Below are 21,438 nucleotides of genomic sequence, written 5' to 3' on the forward strand. Positions count from 1 at the left end.
ATATATATATATTTAAAAACTTAAGTTGCAGGAACAAAAGTCTGAGAGATAAAAAACTATGATAATTTTAAACACTCATACTGTAAATAATTAGTGCAATATTTCCACCTTCATTATCTAAGTACATGAGTTCAATAATTGCATATAAAATATCAAATCTAGTAGATGAAACTTTAATTTCAGATCAGCAGAGAGAGATGAGGAGGAGAGAGAGAGGGGGAGGAGGATGCAAAGAAGAGGGAGGGGCACAGTGGGAGGGAGAGATGGAGAGAGGGGAGAAAAAGAGGGAGGGAGGGAAGAAGGGAGGGAGGGATGGAGGGAGGGAGGGAGGGAGGATGGGATCGAACAAAATTCCAGGAAATGTCTTTCTTTTTGCTTAAACTTTTTCTTCACCTTTCACTTCCAAAGCTTATTTTTGCATTTTTGCATATTGTGCCAACCAAAATACACAATAAAATTTCAGCCAAAAGGAAAGTGTGTTATCTTATTGACACTATGTAATTCTTGCTCCTCTGATACAATGCACATCTAGGTTGGTAGCATATGCATTAGGCATTTGTCCAGGACAACTGAATTCATGAAGGACAGAAACCATCAGTCTACCATATACTTCATTATTCCAAATGCAACTTCAGATTCTTTATACATAACAGGTGACACTATGTTTATCCAGAATAGCAATTGTAAAACATCACTTATGAAGTTATTTTTTTGAATTAATAAATAAAAACAGACCTCCCAAAATTCCAGCATAATTGTTCAATGTAATATTAAGAAAAAAAGGTCAAGAAGAAAAACTAATAACTGGTGTGAAACTCACACCTCGTGGCTTTTGCTTTTCATAAGTGTATTTTCATATATATCTTATATATGTGCATATATAGTATACATGTATATGAAAAGAAAAATAACATTATATACAAATATGGCATCAGCCCAAAGGCTCTAACATCAAAATTATGAGAGAAGAAAAAAAATGAGCAATGCTAACTGGTGAAGCTTTTAACAATGAAACTTTTAGTTCCTAGTTTTAAATTTTAGTTCACCAATTGATATGAACCCCAGGAATAAGAAAGTCATTCTCTTCTAAAGTATGAAAGATATTTCCCAGCTGCTTTAGCAACCCTTTAACAAAAACTCCTGCATCTGAGCATCATTCTCTGGGCCAAAGTTGAACAAGTTTTTCTTGGGAGCAAAACTAAAAAGGGGAAGCAGAAAAGCCATAAAGAATGGAGTCCTGAGGAAGCCAAGGAATGTTTGTTTAGGACTTTGCTCATCTCCATCATCTGCCTGATTAAAACTTTTATTATGGAAGCTGTCTAATTGCTATAAATATTTTCCCACTCACAAAAGACACTTAGTGGGTAAAAATACTTTCATATCAACTTTAATTTTCAAAATTCACCTACTCCTATTCTTTACCCATTAGGCCTTCCCGGGCGATTGCTAAGGTTCACAGGAACCACATGAAGATCCTAACAGAGTACAAAGAGTTGATCTGAGCCATGGATCATATGCGCTTCAATTAATTGACTTTGCCTTTATGAACTTAGGAATCATTCAAGGGGGGCTGACATTTCACTCATCTGAAAAAGCTTGGAATGTGACAGGGGGAAGGGAGGAGAAGTAAATCAAAGCAGTTAGCCATTTTCCAGATGCAATGTATTTGTCTTCTTCTTTTTTATTTTTAACAAGAAATTCTGGAAAACCTCCTGACATCTTAATTCTCTATGGAAAGCACAGTAGCAAAAATGCTTAAGGCACAGTGTGTCAAGGGCAAACGGGCATGCATTTGAGCATGCATAGACCCACAAAACAAACATAAATTCCAATCTGTTACTCCTTTAATTGAAAAGTTACCCTTTATTTGCTAAAAATGTGTGTGTGCAATTCAATCAACATGATTTTAGTATAAAGCAACAGCATGTTTACTAATGATTTCTTGGTTTTATTCACTAAATTGTAGTCTTCATGCTGGCCTCTTCACTTTAAAGTTGCATTTATAAAACCTGTCCAGTTGACTAGACTTTAAATCATAACCTGAATACTTCAGTTGTCACCTTTAACCACATGGTTGCAAGAAACGGTGCCCAGATATTTCATGCAAATACAGAGCAGTTCAGATTTTTTTTTTCTCTAACGGAGTGGAAATTCACCAAAACATTGAAAGGTTAAAAGAAAAGAATCTTTCTGCAACAGTGTGTATGACCATTGTGTCTTGGAGCCAAAGAATTGGAAATGGCATTAGCTCTCAAAGCCCCCTGGATCAATACTGCCTTTTTCCCCGGGGTGTTTCCTCGTTTATCAGGTATCATTTTACAAGGGATTTCTTGTTATACAGAACTAGCATAAATCAATCTATCACAGAAGGATTTGTTTAATACATTTATTCCTTTAAGAAGTTGCATGACCATATTTCATTGATTTGTACAATAGGACAAAAAAAAAAACTTACTACTAAAACACAGTCTGTGGAGGCTGGTGCATGGTAAACCTATTTAGTCCGTTCAGGGATCCGTTCTTAGATTTAAATGTTAAATAATAACAACTATTCATGTAAGCTGGTCTCACCGTATATCTTGACCTTTAGCCCTTCCACACACAGCAGCTTATTGTGGTATCCTTTAAATATGAGAAATAAGAATGTTTTACTTTGCTATGAAAAGAAAAATAAAAGAGTACTGTATGTTACATGGCCCATGAAATATTGGCGGTGTGCTCCTTTGCCTTCATTCTCAGAACAGCGATGCTGGAAGACCTCCTTTCAAACTCTGGCTTTGTTTCAAATGCGTGTCCGTTGGTAGCTCCAGTGAGAAGAGAGTCAGTGAAAAAATTGTTGAGGGGCACGTGGCTGAACTGATTCTGGTGGTTTGAAAACCCTGTGTAACTGGAATCTGTCCGAGGCGAGTGAGAATAAGGTGTCATGCAGGAGGATGCGTCACGTGGTAGCATGCATGACGTAACCACAGAACCACCGCTAGCATTTCCTGCCCACAAATTGTTCTGGATCTGGAATATATAAAACAACAAAGATTACACTCACACATTCCCACTTTCACACTCTTACTTTCCTTACATTTCCAAAGTTGGTTAGTTAGTCATTATTTGTTCCTAGGAGGAGGCTCGTCATTTCTTTCTAAGGACTCAAAGCAATAATAATAGCAACAACAAAAAGTATTGAGAAGTTATTATTGTTTTTTACTATAATATATCATCATAGCTCACATACCTAACCACAGAAAATATTCTCAACAGAGGAAAATTTCTTAGATGTTCTATTTATAGCCATGATTTTAAGATGCATATAGGATATTAAGTCATGATCCATGGCTTCTACTAAGTTTTAAGATAATATTCATCTTTCTAGACAGGGTGATACAATTGTGATTTTCTTTTTTCAGTTCTGAAGCAGGATTCAGCACAGAAGGTTTTTGTTGGAAACTATTACTGACCAAATTCAGGCAGTTTTGTCTGAAGTATTTTTAATTGAAATCATTCAGAAAGTATCTTCCCTCTCATTGATTCCTATGTCCTATATCTATCCTTCAATAAATTCATGAGAGTCTGAAACATTCATTCTGCTATGTATATAAGGTATATGAAATTCAAAACAGACATGTGAAATTTAAAACAAATCTATAAGAATAAAGCATTAACCATCACCAAATAATGGAAGGACAGATGAAAACTGCAAATGTTAAGAAGGGTCATTGAGCTTAATTATTGTGCTACAGAATATAACATATACCATTCAACATCCCTATTACTAAATCTCTAGAGAAAATAATGACATATGATAATATTATCAAGCACAAATTTTTCAAAGTTAGTAACATGTAAAAGGGATACTAAGAAGAATTTTAAATTTGAATTTTAAATAAAAGTATTTCAACTATAAGAGGTAAACTAAGAAAACAACAACAACAACAATAATAGTAATAATAACAGACCATAGGAATTACTGGGATACACATAGAATATCATGAGAACGTTACCCCAGGAAACATTTGAGTTTCCAATCCTTCTGCATCAGCCAACTGAGTACTGGGACTATGAGAATTTGTCACCACTCCAGGCACATTGCATTGACAATCTGTACTTTTAAACTAAACGTAGCACCACTACATATCATCACCACATCTGGCTTTCTTTTTCTAAGTCATGATAAAAAGTGGAATCATCAATGGTTTGGACACATATGGATGCCTTGTAATTTGCATATTCCAGGCTTCTGCATATAGCCTCTGATGTATTCTTACAAAACCCAGGTTAAGTAATACTCTGTGACAGCCTATGTCTATTAATAATAGAACATTGTCTTCATAAATCTAGCTTACACTGATAGAGACATTACTTTGTGTCTCAAAACAGGTTGGTATTCCTGTTTCCAAAACAGGAAAGAATATATAAACTATTTAACCTATTTTTAACACTGTTGGGGGAATTTGCATTTATAACAAAATAATACTTCTGTATTGTTCTAAAATTAGTTCCCTATATAAAGACATTTATTTTTTTTTGAACTTGTGTGTATCTTTATGTAACTATAAATGTCAATTCACAGATTGGACCAGTGTAAAAATATCTAGATATATGTAATTATTTGCATACTTGATTAATTCTTAAACCGCTGTAGGATGTCTTGTTTTACTTTTGACTTACTCCTCTGCATACATTTTACATTGGCCAAAATGATTGCTGGGTTATATATCTCAAACCAACAAGAGGGCTCTTAATGTCATTACTCCATTGAACTAGCTCTTCCAATGTAATGTGGATACTTTTCTCAACATTCAATCAAACATCTTAAAACATCTCAAAAGCCACAGTAACGTGTCTGAAAAAGGAAAGTAAATTTGTTTGCATGTTTAAAAATGAATAATGATAGGGAACATTTATTTGCTTCTCTTCTTAAGGTATTTCCTAATTCATAATGTCACTAAAACTTATTATAGTGATCTATTATATTGCACATGAATAGAAATATGTTTCCAGACAGGTAACAGCTAAATGAAAGGGCTTATGGGCAAAGAAATGATCCATAAAGTTAAATAAAAAAAATACTTATTCTGAAAAGAATTAGCACTTGTCTACTTGTAAATCTAAAAATGAAATCTGAAATCTATTATAGTGAAAAATTAAAGGGTAAATGATTTTATTTTATCATAAACTTATCTGGATCTGATCTAGTATATCACTATATTATTTGTGATAGAAAAATGATTTCTGATACATAAGGATATTTTCTGAGCAGACCAAATTGATAAAGAAAATTACTCATAGCAATATTTTAATTTGGATATACAAATATTTTGAAGATTTTACAATTTCCTTCCTTTTTCAGACACATTACTGTGGCTTTTGAGATATATTATGATGTTTGGTTGCATGCTCAGAGACGTATCCTGATTACATTAAAAGAACTCTGAGAAACTTTTCCTAATACTTTCTCTTGCTATACTATCTATCCCTTCTCAGTCCTACCCCAAGTTTGGCTTTTATTTAAAAAATATAGCTTCAGGGGTCTAATAGTTTTCTTTAGCAAAACTTCAGGTGAAAATCATAATATTATATATCCCAGGAAAGTGTGATTTTATTTTCTCTAAAGTGTTCCCTCTGAACATTTATATATTTAATAAGAATATCCAGTACCTAGTGTTTGACAGTTAATAGGAGTCTGTAAACTGCCGACTGTGGCATAAACTATGAACACTTTTATTTTAACACACAAATACATGGTTGTTTTACTATCTGTCCTTTGTAGAAGGTAAGTCTATAAAAACAGAGACCTAAAACTTTTACCCAAGATTAAATAATCAGTAAGGTTAAATCTAACCCAAAGAAATCTAAAGAAATTCTTAAAATGTATTGAATGATTATAAAGCTACTAAGAATGTGAGACTTAAGTAAATCTATTTTTCAGGTATAATTTTAAAAATGAGAACTAGTTGAGTTAATATATTTAATTGTGTTTATGGCTTTAAATCTCAATCACCACAAGTATAATCATGACAAAAATCATATTCATATTCCTGTACATTGTTATATATATTTACATACAGGGCTTTGTTATCCAAGCCCATTTTGTATCACAGATGCACTTTAAAGATACTTACTGTTTAAGTGTATGGATTCACCTCATGTGATCTATATTAAAATGATAGTGATAATATACAGTGTTATTTTAAAAATCAACTGAAGTGAGGAAACACTTCTGGAGTCCCACTTCTAAATGTAATTATACTCTCATCAGCTTCAATTTTATTCATTTCCTGTGAACATCAGCTCTCCGGTTTAAGAATTCCATTCTTCCATTTATCTTCCATAAAATGACAGACTAATTATTATTTTCTTACACATGAAAAGCCTAACCTGTCATTTGGCAACTGTGACAAAATTCCCATGTCTGTCTTTTCTTTCTTTCTTTCTTTCTCTCTCTCTCTCTTTCTTTCTCTCTCTCTCTCTTTCTTTCTTTCTTTTCTTCCTTCCTTCCTTCCTTCCTTTCTTCCTTCCTTCTCTTCTTCTTCTTCTTCTTCTTCTTCTTCTTCTTCTTCTTCTTCTTCTTCTTCTTCTTCTTCTTCTTCTTCTTCTTCTTCTTCTTCTTCTCCTCCTCCTCCTCCTCCTCCTCCTCCTCCTCCTCCTTATATTCCTCCTCCTTATACTCCTCTTCCTCCTCCTTCTCCTCTTCCTCCTCCTTCTCCTCCTACTCTTCCTCCTCTGCCTCTTCCTCCTTCTCTCTCCTCCTTCTCCTACTCCTACTTCTCCTTCTCTCCCTCTCTCTCTCTCTCCCTCTCCCTCTCCCTCTCCCTCCCCTTCCCACTCTCCCTCTTCCTCTCAGGTAATCAGCTCTAGTCCTTTCAAACCTTTCTCAAATGGCATGATGTTAGACTGCCTCATTGATTGTGTTCCTACAGACCTTGAATTGTCAGTCACTTTCACTGTAATCAATACCCACCCATTGTAGAATGGGTTTATTTTAGAATAGATATGATATAACCACAGTAGGATCTGTGCAGGTGTTATCATTGCCAGAAATCACCGATTTTTATTAGATTAATGCTCAAAGACAGTATGTGATGAAACAGCTAAATCTGCTGCAGTTCAGGCAAGCCCTCTTTTTATGTAGGCATATGACAGCACTATTAAAGTGTGCATTGCTTCTTTGTCAATGGCAAGCCTAACACTTATCTCATGTATTTAGAATTATGAAGAAAGGTGTTTAGCTTGATTCTTTGTAAGAAGAAACTAATTACACTCATTTTGCTTCAAGATATTGAAAGCATGAGAAGAGAGTTGTCTCTATGTGTGCACACGTGCCTGTGTGTTTGTGTGTGTGTGTGTGTGTGTGTGTGTGTGTATAAGATGTAATCTTTGTGATTTAACTTTTATGGAGCAACTATGTTCATATAGTACATTTGTCAGACTCTAGCACTGTTTCTTCACAGATTTCCAAGTGTGCATGACAGTCTGATCCAAACTGATTTGTTTTCATTAACATTTTTTTATTAAATTTCCAATTACCTGGAAAAAGAAAAATGATCAATGGTCCATAAAGTCTTCCTTATGCACAAAATCTATAATATAAAACAAATGCTTTAATTTTCATAGAATATTTTTAATCATATCTATTCTCCTTTGGAGTCATATATTAGTCTTGGATATATTCATTCAAACCTGAGCAAAGTTATTAGTTTTATTCTTATTGTTGTTGTTTTGTTGTTGCCAATGTTTTGTGTTGTTTGTTTTGTTTTGTTTTGTTTTGTTTTAAGACAGGGTCCTGCTTTTCAGCCTTGGCTGGCCTGGAAGTTCTTCTGTAGACTGAAGCTGGCCAATTCACAAAGATGTACCTGCCTTTCTCTGCCTCTGCTTCTGCCTCTACCTCTGTCCCTCTCTGCCTCTCTGCCTCTCTGCCTCTCTCCCTCTCTCCCTCTCTGCCTCTCTCTCTGCCTCTTTCTCTGTCTCTCTCTCTCTGCCTCTCTGCCTCTGCCTCATGAGTGTTTATATTAAAAGCATGGCCCACCATATCTGGTAATTTTATTTAATTTTGAGCTGAAATTTATTCTATATTATTTTTAATTAGTTTTTGAGATTAAAAAACAAACAAAAAAACCAAAAGGCCATCATTTTTCTTCTTCCTTTTCCTTCCCCTAACAATTCCTATGTATCAGCCCTTGATTTCTCTCAAATGCATGATAGCATCTATTTCTTTACTTATTTTCATGCTTATACACACCCACACACACACACACACACACAGTACTAAAGATATACTTAGAATTTCATTTTGAGATTTTTTTTAAATAACTTGATTTTGTTTTTAGAAATCTATAATAACACGAGGAATAAAAATATCATTAGACCCACCAGGGCAGCATAATGAGACACCATGTCAAAAAACAGATACACTAACTAAGTTAAATATGATACAGGTAAAAATTTCAATAAGAAGTTAGGCAAAAATTCTCATAGTAATGAAAATAAAATTCAGGTTTTAATCCATCTGTTCTGGTAGACAAACCAAACTTTATTTCCTATAGGACTCTTCTCTATTCTTTTAAGAGATCATATGTATAAACATATATATACATATATATGATTTGTTTTTAATATATTTGCTATATATGCTAATAAGTTTAATATTTCCTTTCATTTTTTATGTATTCTTGTAATCTATTCAACTGTTTTTTTTCTTTTTAAGGTATAAAAGTTATGAAAAAATAATTAAATCCAGTATTATAACAGTGCACACCTAATATTATAAGCATTGAAGAAAGGCCATGAATCCACATTTAATTACAATTTGACATTTGCAAATCAATACTATCAACATGATTTGTTGACCTAATGGCACTATGGTTTCTGTTCTTGCTGTAACATTACATGACTGACCATACAAGAGTTATTTTATATAGTAAGGATATTCATTACCCAATATACTAAATATAATTTTATGATTAATTACTTCAAAGATATTGGTTCACCTACTTAAAAAGTTCTAAAAAGGAATGAAATACATGATAAAGTGATTACATGTGCATTTGGTAAAATGGACTTACTGACGTCTCTCCTCTCTCCACAAGACTCATTTATATTTTAGGTAGTACAAATAAGACAAAACAATGATGACTTCAAACCTTTTACTGAAGCCTTTTGTGAAAACATTTTCTTCCTGAGAAAGCTTTTGTGAAGTAAAGTTATTCACTCTTATGTATCCAAACTTCTAAAGCAACCATTATTTAGTTGTTTTAGTTTAACCTGAAAAGTGTTAATGCCATTTTTCCTTAAGCTCTTAATTAGTAATTTTATCTCACTGGATGAAATTAAATGGTACAGTTTTAAAAGGACAAGTACATACTTAAAAAATAACTATTAGTTACTAGAGGCTATAAGGATCACAGCCACTTACTGAGAGCTTGTTGTGTGCAAGCCATTGTCCTGAGGACTTTGCATAAACTATTTTGTTCAGCACTCACAAATGTCATCTGAACTTTTATTCTCATATCCTAAGTGAGGAGAGATGTTCCTAGAAGTTAATTCACTTGCCAAAAATCTGAAAGTGATTAAGTGGTAAAGTCAGAGTTTGAATGCAAAACATTATGTTAACCCTAAGATTCCCTCACATCCCAGAACTAAGCTCCAAAGAAATCATGTAAGCAAGGGATTTTATATTTGGAAATCAATTTAGCCCTCAGAAAAAGCCATTATCAGTTGTGGTACTAGTATGTTCTGCGTTAACCTCTGAAATACTTCTAAGTTTGCAAATAAAGACTCAAGATTACCAAAATCACCTAGCTAGTAAATATCCTTGTGGTCCAAATGGTGCCTGACAGTGTGAAAATAGCAATCTTTGTAGGGATAAAAGTTGGTAGAAAATATTTACACCTGAACAGAAAATATCTCCTTCAAATATTATTTTAAATACTTTAAATTTCTTAATTATAAATAAATGAGTATCTAGTGTTGATAGGTTCATGCTTACTTTTTAAATCCAAGTCTAAAACCACTTAAGTCTCCAGTTAGTTGAGTCTTGTTTCTGTGCAGAGGTGTGTGTGTAACTTAATATACACATAACCTAGCTTGTAACTGCCTACAAAGCAGAGGATTTAGTCCAAATCATTCACATCCCTCACGCCTAAAGCAGTGAATAACATGAATTTGTTCACAAAATATAAAGAACATTAAAAATACCAATATGGTAAAATGATGAAAATCCAGTCTGTTAGAGAAGGAAACTGGGGAGGGGTCATTGCTTAAACTGAAAGGATTTCATCTGAAAGAGACTACAGAAACCTTCTCTTTTACTGATATTTATTTTTGGTTTAATAGTAAAAAATATTGAAGTAAATCAGTACTCTCATTTACATCGGTTTACTATTTAATAATTTGTTTACTATCACTGTGATACAGAGGTGATTGGAAAAAAGGTCATATTTTTTAAAGACTACATTGCAAACAGTATAAAGATCTGGCATACCACATACTTCAACTGTCTCTGAGAGGGTTCTAATAGCGGGAGGACTTAAGAAGGCCAAGGACCAAATATTGCATGGGTGGGGAAGGGAATTCTCATAGACAAACAGAATTCACACAAACAATGAACTGTATTAGAATAGTCATGTCCTGAGCATCAAATAATATAGCTGGATCAAAATGTTGCCAAATGGCACCCGATATGGTTGGCCAAAGCTAAGGATTTTTAGGAGAAAAGATTTGTTTTGTTTTTAACTATATGAGGTGTGTGTGTGTGTGTGTGTGTGTGTGTGTGTGTGTGTGTGTGTGCGTGCCTGTAAACTTGTGCACATGGGCACAGGTACCCAAATGACTGGAGTTGTGAGTCTGCAGACCTGGTGCTTGGGAATCAATCTCATGTTCTTACTGAGTGTGAGCTCCAGCAGATGATCTCTGCCTCCTGAATGTTGGACTAGAGGTGTGTACCATCATGCCTAGCTTTAATGTATATGGAGTGATTAGCTGCTTGGTTGGTTTTATTTTGTTGTTGTTTTTGTTTTTTTGGTTTTTGTTTTGTTTTGTTTTGTTTTGTTTTGTTTTTGAGACAGGGTTTCTCTGTATAGCCCTGACTGTCCTGGAACTCACTTTGTAGACCAGGCTGGCTGTGAACTCAGAATGTGAACTCAAGTGGATCTGTGGCAATAAGGAAGAAATATAATAACTGGGTTTAAATAACACCTGGGTTGTTCACATTTACTGATATTTCTAGAGTGAAATTACTACTGCAAAGTAATGAAAGCCAGATGAAACATGAATTTAAAACATGCTCCCGGCATTAATTACTGTTTATGTTCACTATAGACATCTCTCTCCTAGGTATAGTGATTGTCCATACTTCAAAAACTGTATTTTTAAACCTTTTCTGCTTTTCTTGTATTTCTGTGTATGCTTTTGCTTCCCTGCCAAATTGTTAATTCTTTCTTTTTGCCCTGCCTCCGACATTTTCCAGTTTCCAACTTTTCTGTAGTTAATACTTTTCTTCCCGCTGTAATTAGTAACAGTACCAAATTCAATGTCTTATTGCGCTGAGTTGTAGGATGCTATTTCAGTGCCCATTTCTCCCACTATGTTTCTATTTTCAGGCTGTATGATAGAAAACATTTCCTTTAGGCTGAAGCTTGGAGGACCCGATCTTGACATAATTTTTTTTTTTCAAAGAAACTAAAAACAGTCTACGCTATACTTTTAAGTTGAAGGAGAATTCTTCCCTGGCTTTTGCCAGCCTGTAGCTTGATTTCAGAATTCCTGACCAAAAAGAAATTTAAAAATCACTAGTATAGAATAGTATGAAATTTTGTTACAGTGTTAATTTTATAGGCATTCATCAATTTCACTGTCAAAATAAACTCAGCACAATTACTCTGTATTCCCATACTTTAGCATAGCCACTTCATTCAAATGTTCAAATGCTTGAGATTTAAAAGAAATTATAAAATTGCCATAGTTTATGGAAGTGAAAAAAATAACTCCCCAATATCCTCCTAGACAAACCATGTCCTCTTCCTGTCTTAGCTATGTGGCTACCATATTGTGTTAACTGATGCTCAAAACCTTAAGATGAAGCAAGTCAATGGCAAAATGATGCTGCTAAAGGAGATGGTTAGTCAGTGTTGTAGGCCCTCACAAGGATCCTAATTAGTGCCAGACCCTATTCAAAATGTTTTACAAAATAGCAAATAAGAAAGAGGAGCCAACAATAAATAAGGTAACCAACAGCAAGGAACACAAAATAGAAAATAAAAACAGTGATTCAAGGCAAAGGGATGAAGACAATCGACAATATTTCAAATGAGGGATTTTAGTCAAGAAGATGATGCAGGAAACTTACTAAGTACAACTGCTTAAATTCTACTAGAAAACAGTTCACAATTTGATGTCTTTCCCTTCTAAAGTCTGCAGTCAGTAGCTTCAAAAGGATGTAAACATAGTCTCACTTGTCCGTTATTTTATTGGCTTGGTGTACACTCCCTGCTCCCTTGAAATAAACTGTAGATTCTAATAATGGAGCTCATTGCATAGGCTCTTTTATAATTGTGTTTCTGATAATGCAAAGTGAAATCTGTTCACTTGGAAAGACAGTGTATTGTATGAGTTAGGGTCATTCTTAAACCACAATATACAGAAGCAAAACAAAATGCTTTCAGCAGGGTCATGTGTGTGTGTGTGTGTGCACGCGTGTGCGCATGCACACACACATGTAAATGCAACAATAATAACTGAAGAAGAACACATTGTGTATTTGAGAGTGAGTGTGGGTATTGGGAGGAATTGGAGGAGGAGGCGGGGGTGAAGTGATATGAGTATAGTATTCATATCTGAAATTCTAATAAATATTTAAATGATGTTTTCAAAAAGAACTTGTTGAAAGCTAGGCAAAATCAACATGGGTGAAATCTGGGTTTCATCACAAATGAGAGTAATTGTATACCTCCTATTCCTGTGCCTCATTTCCTTAATGTGAGAAATGGAGAAAATTGATGCCCATTACATAAGACTATCGTTTCAGATAAATACGTTAGTATGCAACTTTGGCCACAGCCTGCACAGTACATAAGGGTCCTGTAGTAACAAAAGCTGTAAGGTGTGACAGTTTCAATTCCCATGACCCTGTCAATTCAGAGGAGAAACATATTCATAATATTTTGTTTTGAATTCAACTAAGTGACCCAAACATATGAGGTGAATAAAATTTCACTAGCTTTGTGACCATAAGAAGGCAAAAGACAGCCATGCATTTAACCAGATAGAAATAAGGTAAGTACACAAGATATACAAATGGAAGCATGTGGCAATGATTCAAATCATTTCCAAAATACTGGCCTCTGGAAACCTTCTGGGGGAAAGGCTGAGCCGCAGCAGTTGGTTATTGCCTGCCCTGTAAGACACCATCGATGTGTCCATGAGCCAATTCCTTAACGTAACTAGGCTTGTTTTATTCTAAGTTTTAAAAGGAAGGAGCTGAACTTGGTACTGTCCAACAATCTTTTTTTAATATATAAAATTGCGCAATAAATTTAAGCAACTATATGCAAGCAAATCGTTCCTCAAATCGTTTTTAAAAGGAATTTTAAAGACGAAAGAATACTAGGAAAGAACATCATTCAATGGCTGAACTTACAAAGAGGGTGTGAATTTACAGTTGAACTGAACGGCTATTCTCACAATTGGAGCCAAGATGATCTTGTTACTGAACCATTGGGAACACATTTCACCTGTGTTTCTACAGCAGTGTCTTATGAAGCATGTAACAGTGAGTAGGAAGGAGTAAAGCAGTGCCCAGATTGCCCCAGACGACTCCCACGCCCCTGATTAAGCATCAACAATGCAGCTGTAGCACCATTATTCCATATCAAGAAAATGCAGTAGGACAGAATTTTTAAGACAATAAAACTCATGCACAAGTATCACAAAATATAAAAATGAAGAAAACATTATTAGTTAAAAAGAAAACAGTGAAAAAATGAAATATCAATACGTTTAAAGATGAAAAATATTTCTTACCTTAATTTTAAAAATTTGTCTGTAAGACTATATAATATTAAATATGTTCTTTAAAGAATGAGTGATATCAAATGCGAAAAAAAAAAGGTTGGCAAATGAATAAACTTTTGAAGTAGAGTTAAGCATTTAAAGGTCACATTTAACATCAGTAGTTTGCATGTTATATGGAACTATGGCCACAACTTTTATGACAGGCAACATATTGTTTTAAATTAATGAAGAAAATTAGCCTGAATGCTTAAAATACACAAAAAAAATAAGGCATGTCATTAAATGCCTTTTTTTTTCTTTTTCCTTTCTTTTTCTTTTTATTGCAATGTATAGCAAACCCCAAAGGCACAGACCATGAAATATTTTTCAGTAACTGACTCTGAAAGAAAAATAATAAAAATAAATAAATAAATCATTTAGTAAATAAAAAAAAAATTGTTAAACATGGAAAAAGTTTTCTGGAGACTACATTTTTTTTTTTACTCCTTACTATTGTAGTTGGTGTAATAAACCCTAAGCTCTCTCTTTGAATCAAGCCACACCCACTGAGCATTCTGTGTCATCGACCATACCTGTGGGTAGCTGTCAGTCCTTGGTAAAACTGATATGTCATAGGTGGCAGCGAAATGGCTTTTTGCTTGCTGTATTTGGCCGTAACGTTCTCTTTTTCTCCACTTGGCCCTTCGATTTTGAAACCAAACCTGGTGTATATTTTTTCAAAAGAGCATAATTTTAGATGAAGAACACTACATCGAGCAAACTTGACATTCAAATTTTCAAGTCAGAAAGGAAAACAGAGTGAATAAAAATTAACAACGAAAAGAAAAATGAATTTCTATACATCCAAACTGGGTCCATGTGCTTTATTTTCTCTTGTCTGTGAGGCAACATAACTTTATACAAAGAACTGGCCTTCAGACAATTCATATGTAGATGTGTGTGTGTGTTTTCATAAATGTCTGTGTATTCATTTGTGGGAAGTAAAAACTAAAATGGGAAATTTGTAAATGTGATTATCCTGTTGTCATGGTTACTCATCCTCTAGGTGGGTGCAACGAGCCAGAGAGACAATGTGGTACCATGCTCTCTTCCAGCCAATTCATAACTCAATTAACTCTGTCTATCCACAAATTATCTTTAAAAGGTCTAATAAGCCGAAGACTCTTCTGAGACATATTTAAACTTAAATAATCCTATAAAAATTAAAAATTGGTGTTTTATCTAAAAATCGCTGGCAGCCATAGTACCTTGATTCCTTAGAAATAGCAGATTAAGATTATATATCTATCGTAAGACTTGTACCTTCTACTTCAAGTTAAACTGGGATTTTAAAACACATAACTATAGTTATTACATACAGTTAAAAATCACTTGTAAATAGTAAAATAAGTGACAGATGGCACCCAGTGTCATGAATGCCTCAGTCAGTATGCCTCCATGTGTGGTCATTAAGCTTTCTTTTGTGATTTCTCTAATTCTATCTCAGAAATACTGGTCCAAAAAGACTATATCCTGAAGGGGGATTCTTAATCCTTGTTTGCTCCTGAATTTTTTTTCATTATAATATTGCAGTGTTTTAAAAGGAGAAACAGATAATTATATTTAACATGGAAGCATTGATAGTTTCGAGGAAGCCCCACCTGGGCAGCATCCAGAGCGTGCTCATTCCTCTTACATAACTCTATGCAGACGGAAATCAAGAGTAAATAAATACAGATTGCAGAAATCTTTTCATTAAACTTTACTTGAAGTTTGTGGGTACATTTTCAATAATAAATCCCAATTTTGTATATTTTATACCATCACAACTTTTGCTGCTTATTAATGTACAGTTCATGGCCTACACATAGGCAACAATTTTAATAATATTCTCTAAAGAGTTTTCTGAAATTAAAGCGAGATGTTAAGAAACTACCTGTTAATTGTCATTCTCAAGTTAAATTGCTAGTATCAAATATTGGCCCCAGGTTCCAGGGATGGAGCCATCAACATCAGAACACACATTTTTCCTACACTCGATACAGAGAGGCACAAAGAGTATTCTGGAAATCATGTCTTTTTAAAATGGGTGTGAGTTTCTGCCCTCCTGTAAAATGCATGAAAGAGAACATCTTGCATTAACATGGGTCAGGTTGGTTTCTCTGCGTGTCCTCGAACAGATACGAATCTGCATTGAAGGGGAAACATGGAGGGAGCAGCTGATCCATCTGCATGTAAACATATTTCTCTATGGTTACAAGTATAACTAATTTAAATAATAGACACGGGACAAAAAACACATGCAGGCCTGGTGTTAATACTAGACAATTCTAGCCTTCTTCTTTAGTGCGAGCCTTCTAAGTATTATTTTACTGAGCTGTGATAGATTTCCCATTTGCTTCAGGAGAGTCAAGCATAACCTGCTGTCTGTCATCCCAAGTCACCATGTGTGGTCAGTGATGACAAATGGGTCATACAAGCAAACTAACTACTAACAAAAGGAAAGAAAACACGATTTATTCATCTTTTGATCATAATAGTGTATGAAAGAGGAAATTTAACGATTTCCCACTTAAAGCAAAGCAATAAAAGTAAATGAAAAAAAAAAAGTCCTGTCTTTTGATTTATTACTGCCTTTCAAATTTGTACTTATTACTTGACAACTAATAAAGTGTAATTTTAAAATATCAGCTCTAGGCACAATAAAATACTGCTGAGAAAGCATGCAACATTTCATCTAGATTTTTTTCTTTTTAGTTTTTTTTTAAGAATTTTTTAAGAAATTAGATTCATTGAACCTTCAGCTATAGTTATTTAACTAAACAGTTTATAAATATAACCGAAGATACACAAAATTACTTAAACTGCACTATTACTATTTATGCTGAAAAAAGTATGTATAATTACCTAGATCTTTAAAACTAAAACGCAGTATTATTTGCTGAAGTGGTTGGGCCTAAAAAACTCTAAATGAGCCATTTTATGTATCTTAAATTTTATTAGTAAAAATAACATATGATATACATATATATATACATATATATACATATACAATGTTGACTATTGAGAGTCTGTGTTCTTATTTTATTTCCATTATAATAATTCAAACTGAAATAAAGTTACAGATCTATGGGATAATATATAAATAATTTGCAAATAACTGGTATATAATCTAAAAAAATAATAAAACCCCAATAGTTGAAAATATAACAAAAATAAATTTAATATATTTATGTATTAAGTGAAGCTAAGTTTAAAGTTTTATTTTGAAATCACAGGTATGCTAATTCTGGTTTTTGTTTTGTTTTTTTATGACTTCATTGTTAACCATCTGAAATAACTCCTGTCCCTATATTTCGTAAGCGGTCAAAACTTTTGCAAGTATAAAGAAATTTTAATTGGCCAATTTGCTCAAATTTTCCTTGGGTACAAGTCTTAGCTGATAATGCTTCTTCATTTTTTGACAAAATACAAGTATTGAATTATTCTAACATTATCGTTCCCTGAAAAGCCCCTGCCCTTTGGTGCCTACCTGGACCCTGGCTTCCGTGAGCTCCGTTCTCAGGGCAAGTTGTTCTCTGACATATACATCCGGGTAATGGGTTTTTTGGAAGACCTTCTCCAGTTCCTCCAGCTGCAAACTGGTGAAGGTAGTTCTGTGTCTCCTCTTTTTGCTGCTGGATACATTGCTGTCACATTTGTCCCCGAGTTCATCCAGTTCGCTCTTCTCAGGCATCCCTTTCACGGGAGACATCCTGAGGTTGTTGCAGCTATCCATGGCTCGATTCAGCTCGGTGTGAAGAGGTTGTCCTTCTACTTTGGTGATCGCATAGTTCACTGTACTCAGGGAGGAAAACAGCAGTTCAGGGTGGGGAAACACACTTTGATGGAGCAATTAGTGTGAAGTAATTTAGAGCCCCAGGAAATAGGTAGGCTAATAATTTATTTTACCAGTGTCAATTCTATCATCACATGATGTGCAGTGCATTATTAATTCACTGTGAATCGGGTTTAAAAGGAATTCTAAACGTGTAGATGGACTCAGGACTTGCCAAAGTCCACAGATCTATTTTATACGGCTAATGCACTGTTTATGCATATAATTTATAATCAAATTGAAATAGTCAAGTGAAAATTTGCTCCAGACCCCCCCAAAAAATCTAAATATCCATGACTTTTTAAATATGGATGTACAGAAATTATAGCATATAGTTTTTTACACATGACAAAATTAAACAGCTTCTGGTTTTCAGAAAAAAAAAATTACTTCAAATTTAAATAGTATCTCTCTCCCAATCTTAAATCTCCCACATCTTACAAACTAAGCTGACTAGAGATTGCAATGAGATATGATTTCCATTACATTTTACACTTTTTAATTCAATGAGTTACTCGTGTCTGAATTTAAATTTTCTTCAGTAGGAGATCTACTAATTTTTTAAAATTCTTATCAAGTTCTGAAATTACCCTTTAATAGAAAGGTATAAGATTTAAATAAATTTCTTTACATTCAAAACTACCTACATTCCTTGAATACTTTATATTTCCTTTTGACTAGTGTATAGTTGGGACAAAAAAAAATACTGTTTACTCTAGGAGCACTCAGAAATGAAAAATACAAAAATAAAGGTAAAATCTAAAACGGCACTTTGCATTCTGTCGAGAGTTATTTCAATTTTAATAATTTACTTGAGATCGGAGTTCAAGCTTGCAGTATGACAAAAAAAAAAAAACGTATTGCATCAGAAAAATTTACAGATACAGTGAACATAAGGAAACAGGGCAGTTTGGGCTTTATTTGTGTTGTTGTTGATGATGATGTAGTTGTTGTTTTGTAAGGAAAACAAAATCAGCCCCACCAGAACAGTGATTTCCAAAGACGAATCCGTACTATTATTTGCTTCTTTAAAAGAGGATGGGGGTGTGGTGGGGGGTGGGATTCCTCTTAACTGTTTGAAGAACTTTTTTGTGTGTCCCACGAATACACTGAATTTTATTGTCTACACAATTTATTCTGCACATCGATTTTATGCAAAGGAAGATGTGCTTTAAAATAAATATGAAGAGAGCTATGACTGACGAACAATAAGGTTTTGTCTTCGCAGACAAGAGTTAAAACCGGGAACTGCGGCAATTAGAGGGGGGAGGGGAAGCCGCAAAGACGCTGGGGGCAGGTCTGGAGAAAGACCAGCTTTTTCTCCAACGTAGCCCTTAACCATCCGTGTTCATTTTATTCCATACTTCCCTGTTAAAATTCTTCCCATCAGTGAGATGAACATTTAAAAGTTAATGAAGCACGCCAAACCAATCACCATTTCTCTTTTCCTTTTCCCGACAATTTAAAACACAGTGGGGTTTATCTAGCAGTCAACTCAGGCCACTACAAAACCATTTGTAAAAATCCTGTCAGCTCAAATAACTTCAGGCACGCATCTAAGAGCGCCGAAAACACTTGCGACCGCCGAAAAGAAGCCAGGAAGCCAAAAAGTTCTTGTATGTAACATTCGTTGCCCCAGTCTTTCTAAATAAACTATTGAATCCACTGAAAACGGTCATTTATTATATGCACTTTTGTTCTAACCGTACAAGTCAAAAGTCATCCTCTGCACTGAATAAAACGAGTAGAATGTGATTCATTTAAAATCTGTATAGAGTATTGAGCAAACGAGCTCCCGAAAGTGTAAAGGTCTTGCCAGATTTTTGAACCTCCATTAAAATAGGGGGCGGCGGCTTGTTGTAAATATTTCACACTTAATTCGTTTGTTGTTTTAAAGCGCCCGCTCCTTACAGCTTAAGGATGGCGTATACACTATGATAAGGAAAAGTCCTCTTAGAATCATAAACCTGTTTTAACTGTCGAGATGTGAAATGATAGGGTTTGCACTGGGTTACAAGATAGAAAAAGATAGATGGTTTGTTTTGATAACATTTTGACTTAGAGATAGTCTGGCATTCAGAGTTGAAGATTCTGTCCAGAAGCATTCCGAAAGGCTCGTTAGGTGACATTTTATGTGGGGGAAGAAACCCAGACAATGCAGAATCCGCAAGTGAGTGGGTTTTATCCGGAATGCTTTGCCCAAAGCTAAAGTGATTAGGTGTTTGACCAAAACGTACGTTTGCTCATTACAAACGCAATAAAGAAGTAAAGAAATTCGGCAGGAACTTTAAGTTCACACAAGCTAATATATAGCAACAGAGAAACACACCATCTTTACAATAAAAATATCGTCATTCCTAGGACACTAAAAACAGTTTCGTAGCTTCCCACACATGCACACATAAAAGAGCTCAAAGATTTTGGTTTTCCCGACCACTGTGACATCCAGTGATGGATGTCACATCCTAGCGCCCCGGCATCCCGGCGGGTTCACAGCGGAGGCGCGGTATTTTAACTCAATTATGACCTATTTAGAGCCCTGTTAACCTGCGCTGGGGTTCTGGTCAGAGCCTTCTAGTCCAGTTGTGGATTCTGTCCGAAAGCGAAATAGAATCAGACAGGATTTAGCTCTGGACCCTGGCCCGTTGCAAGAGTCCCAAAGTGTTCGGCGTCCGGTCCCCAGCCATCCTCCCACATTTCTTTACTTCGACCCGCACCGAACCTCACTTCGAGGAAGGACGGCTGAGACCGGGGTTCAGTCTGGAGCCCCGGCCAAGTGGCCAGGGAATAGGGATAAGGATGGGATTGGGGACTGGAGGCCAGCCGGGGTGCTGGTGACTTACCGCTGCTGTCCTGACAGGGCGAGGTCCTGTCCAGGCGCACGTGATGCTCGGCTCGCGGCAGCGGCCCGAAGGCCTGCACGCATTTGCCAGCCGTCGCTTTGCCGTAAAAGGACTCATTGTCCAGCGTCTCCATAACGTGCTCCAACGCGCCTCCTGTGCCCATGTAAAAGTCACTGTTTTTACTTGGCGGGCTCTTCAGGGCAAACTTCTCGCTCAGAAACTCCATAATCCTGGAAAGGCTGTCCGCGAGCTCTCCGAGACGCGCGGAGGCTGGAGGGCGCGCGGAGGGAGGAGGGAGAGCAGTGGGCGGGAGGAGGGAGGGTCAGAGAGGAGGGAAGGGGAAGCGAGCCCCGCGACGCCAGGAGCTGCCCAGCTCCCAGACTCTTAATACCTCCCGGCTGCAGAAGGGGCACCCGAAGTTGCTTTTATATCTTGAAACTCAGCTGGGCTCCTCCGGCAACCTCCCAGTTCTAATGAATATGAAAATAGGCAGGGACTAACTCCACCCCAGGGCCCCCCTCCTCCCCCACCCCACCCCCATCTTCCCTCCTTACCCAGGGTAGGGCGCGTCCCCCGGCCTAGTTCAGACAGACAGTTCCATTTCAGACAAATGCCAAGGAGAGACAAGGACAGCCAGAATCGTAGTCGCCTCAACAGTGGACTGGCATTGCCGAGGAGCCTGGTGAGAACGCAGAGCGGTCAACCCTCCACTCCCAGAGGCCTGCCCGGGCCATCCCC

At 35.8% G+C, this 21,438-nt stretch overlaps 1 protein-coding gene across 13 annotated transcripts in view; it reads right to left on the reverse strand.

Annotated features, from left to right (window-relative positions):
* Positions 1 to 21,356, reverse strand: part of Alx1 (ALX homeobox 1) — a 29,088-nt gene extending 7,732 nt beyond the window's left edge. For 8 of the 13 annotated variants that reach the window (XR_004112732.1, XR_004112731.1, XR_004112729.1 and 5 more), the window contains exons 1-5: positions 21,255 to 21,356; positions 20,701 to 20,970; positions 17,513 to 17,817; positions 14,574 to 14,702; positions 2,693 to 3,009 (exon numbers count right to left, since the gene is read on the reverse strand). Coding sequence is in view for 1 of the 13 variants with exons in the window: in XM_031349268.1 (XP_031205128.1) it covers positions 2,689 to 3,009; positions 14,574 to 14,702; positions 17,513 to 17,817; positions 20,701 to 20,926 (981 nt within the window). In the remaining 12 variants the exon portion in view is untranslated. Of the gene's footprint in view, positions 1 to 1,663; positions 3,010 to 14,573; positions 14,703 to 17,512; positions 17,818 to 20,700; positions 21,229 to 21,254 lie in introns of those variants that run through there. The other 5 variants (XR_004112736.1, XR_004112735.1, XR_004112734.1 and 2 more) reach the window with 3 other exon arrangements.
* Positions 21,357 to 21,438: the final 82 nt, after the last annotated feature.

The sequence above is a fragment of the Mastomys coucha genome, unplaced genomic scaffold, assembly GCF_008632895.1.
Source record: "Mastomys coucha isolate ucsf_1 unplaced genomic scaffold, UCSF_Mcou_1 pScaffold4, whole genome shotgun sequence".
NCBI classification, from domain to species: Eukaryota; Metazoa; Chordata; class Mammalia; order Rodentia; family Muridae; genus Mastomys; species Mastomys coucha.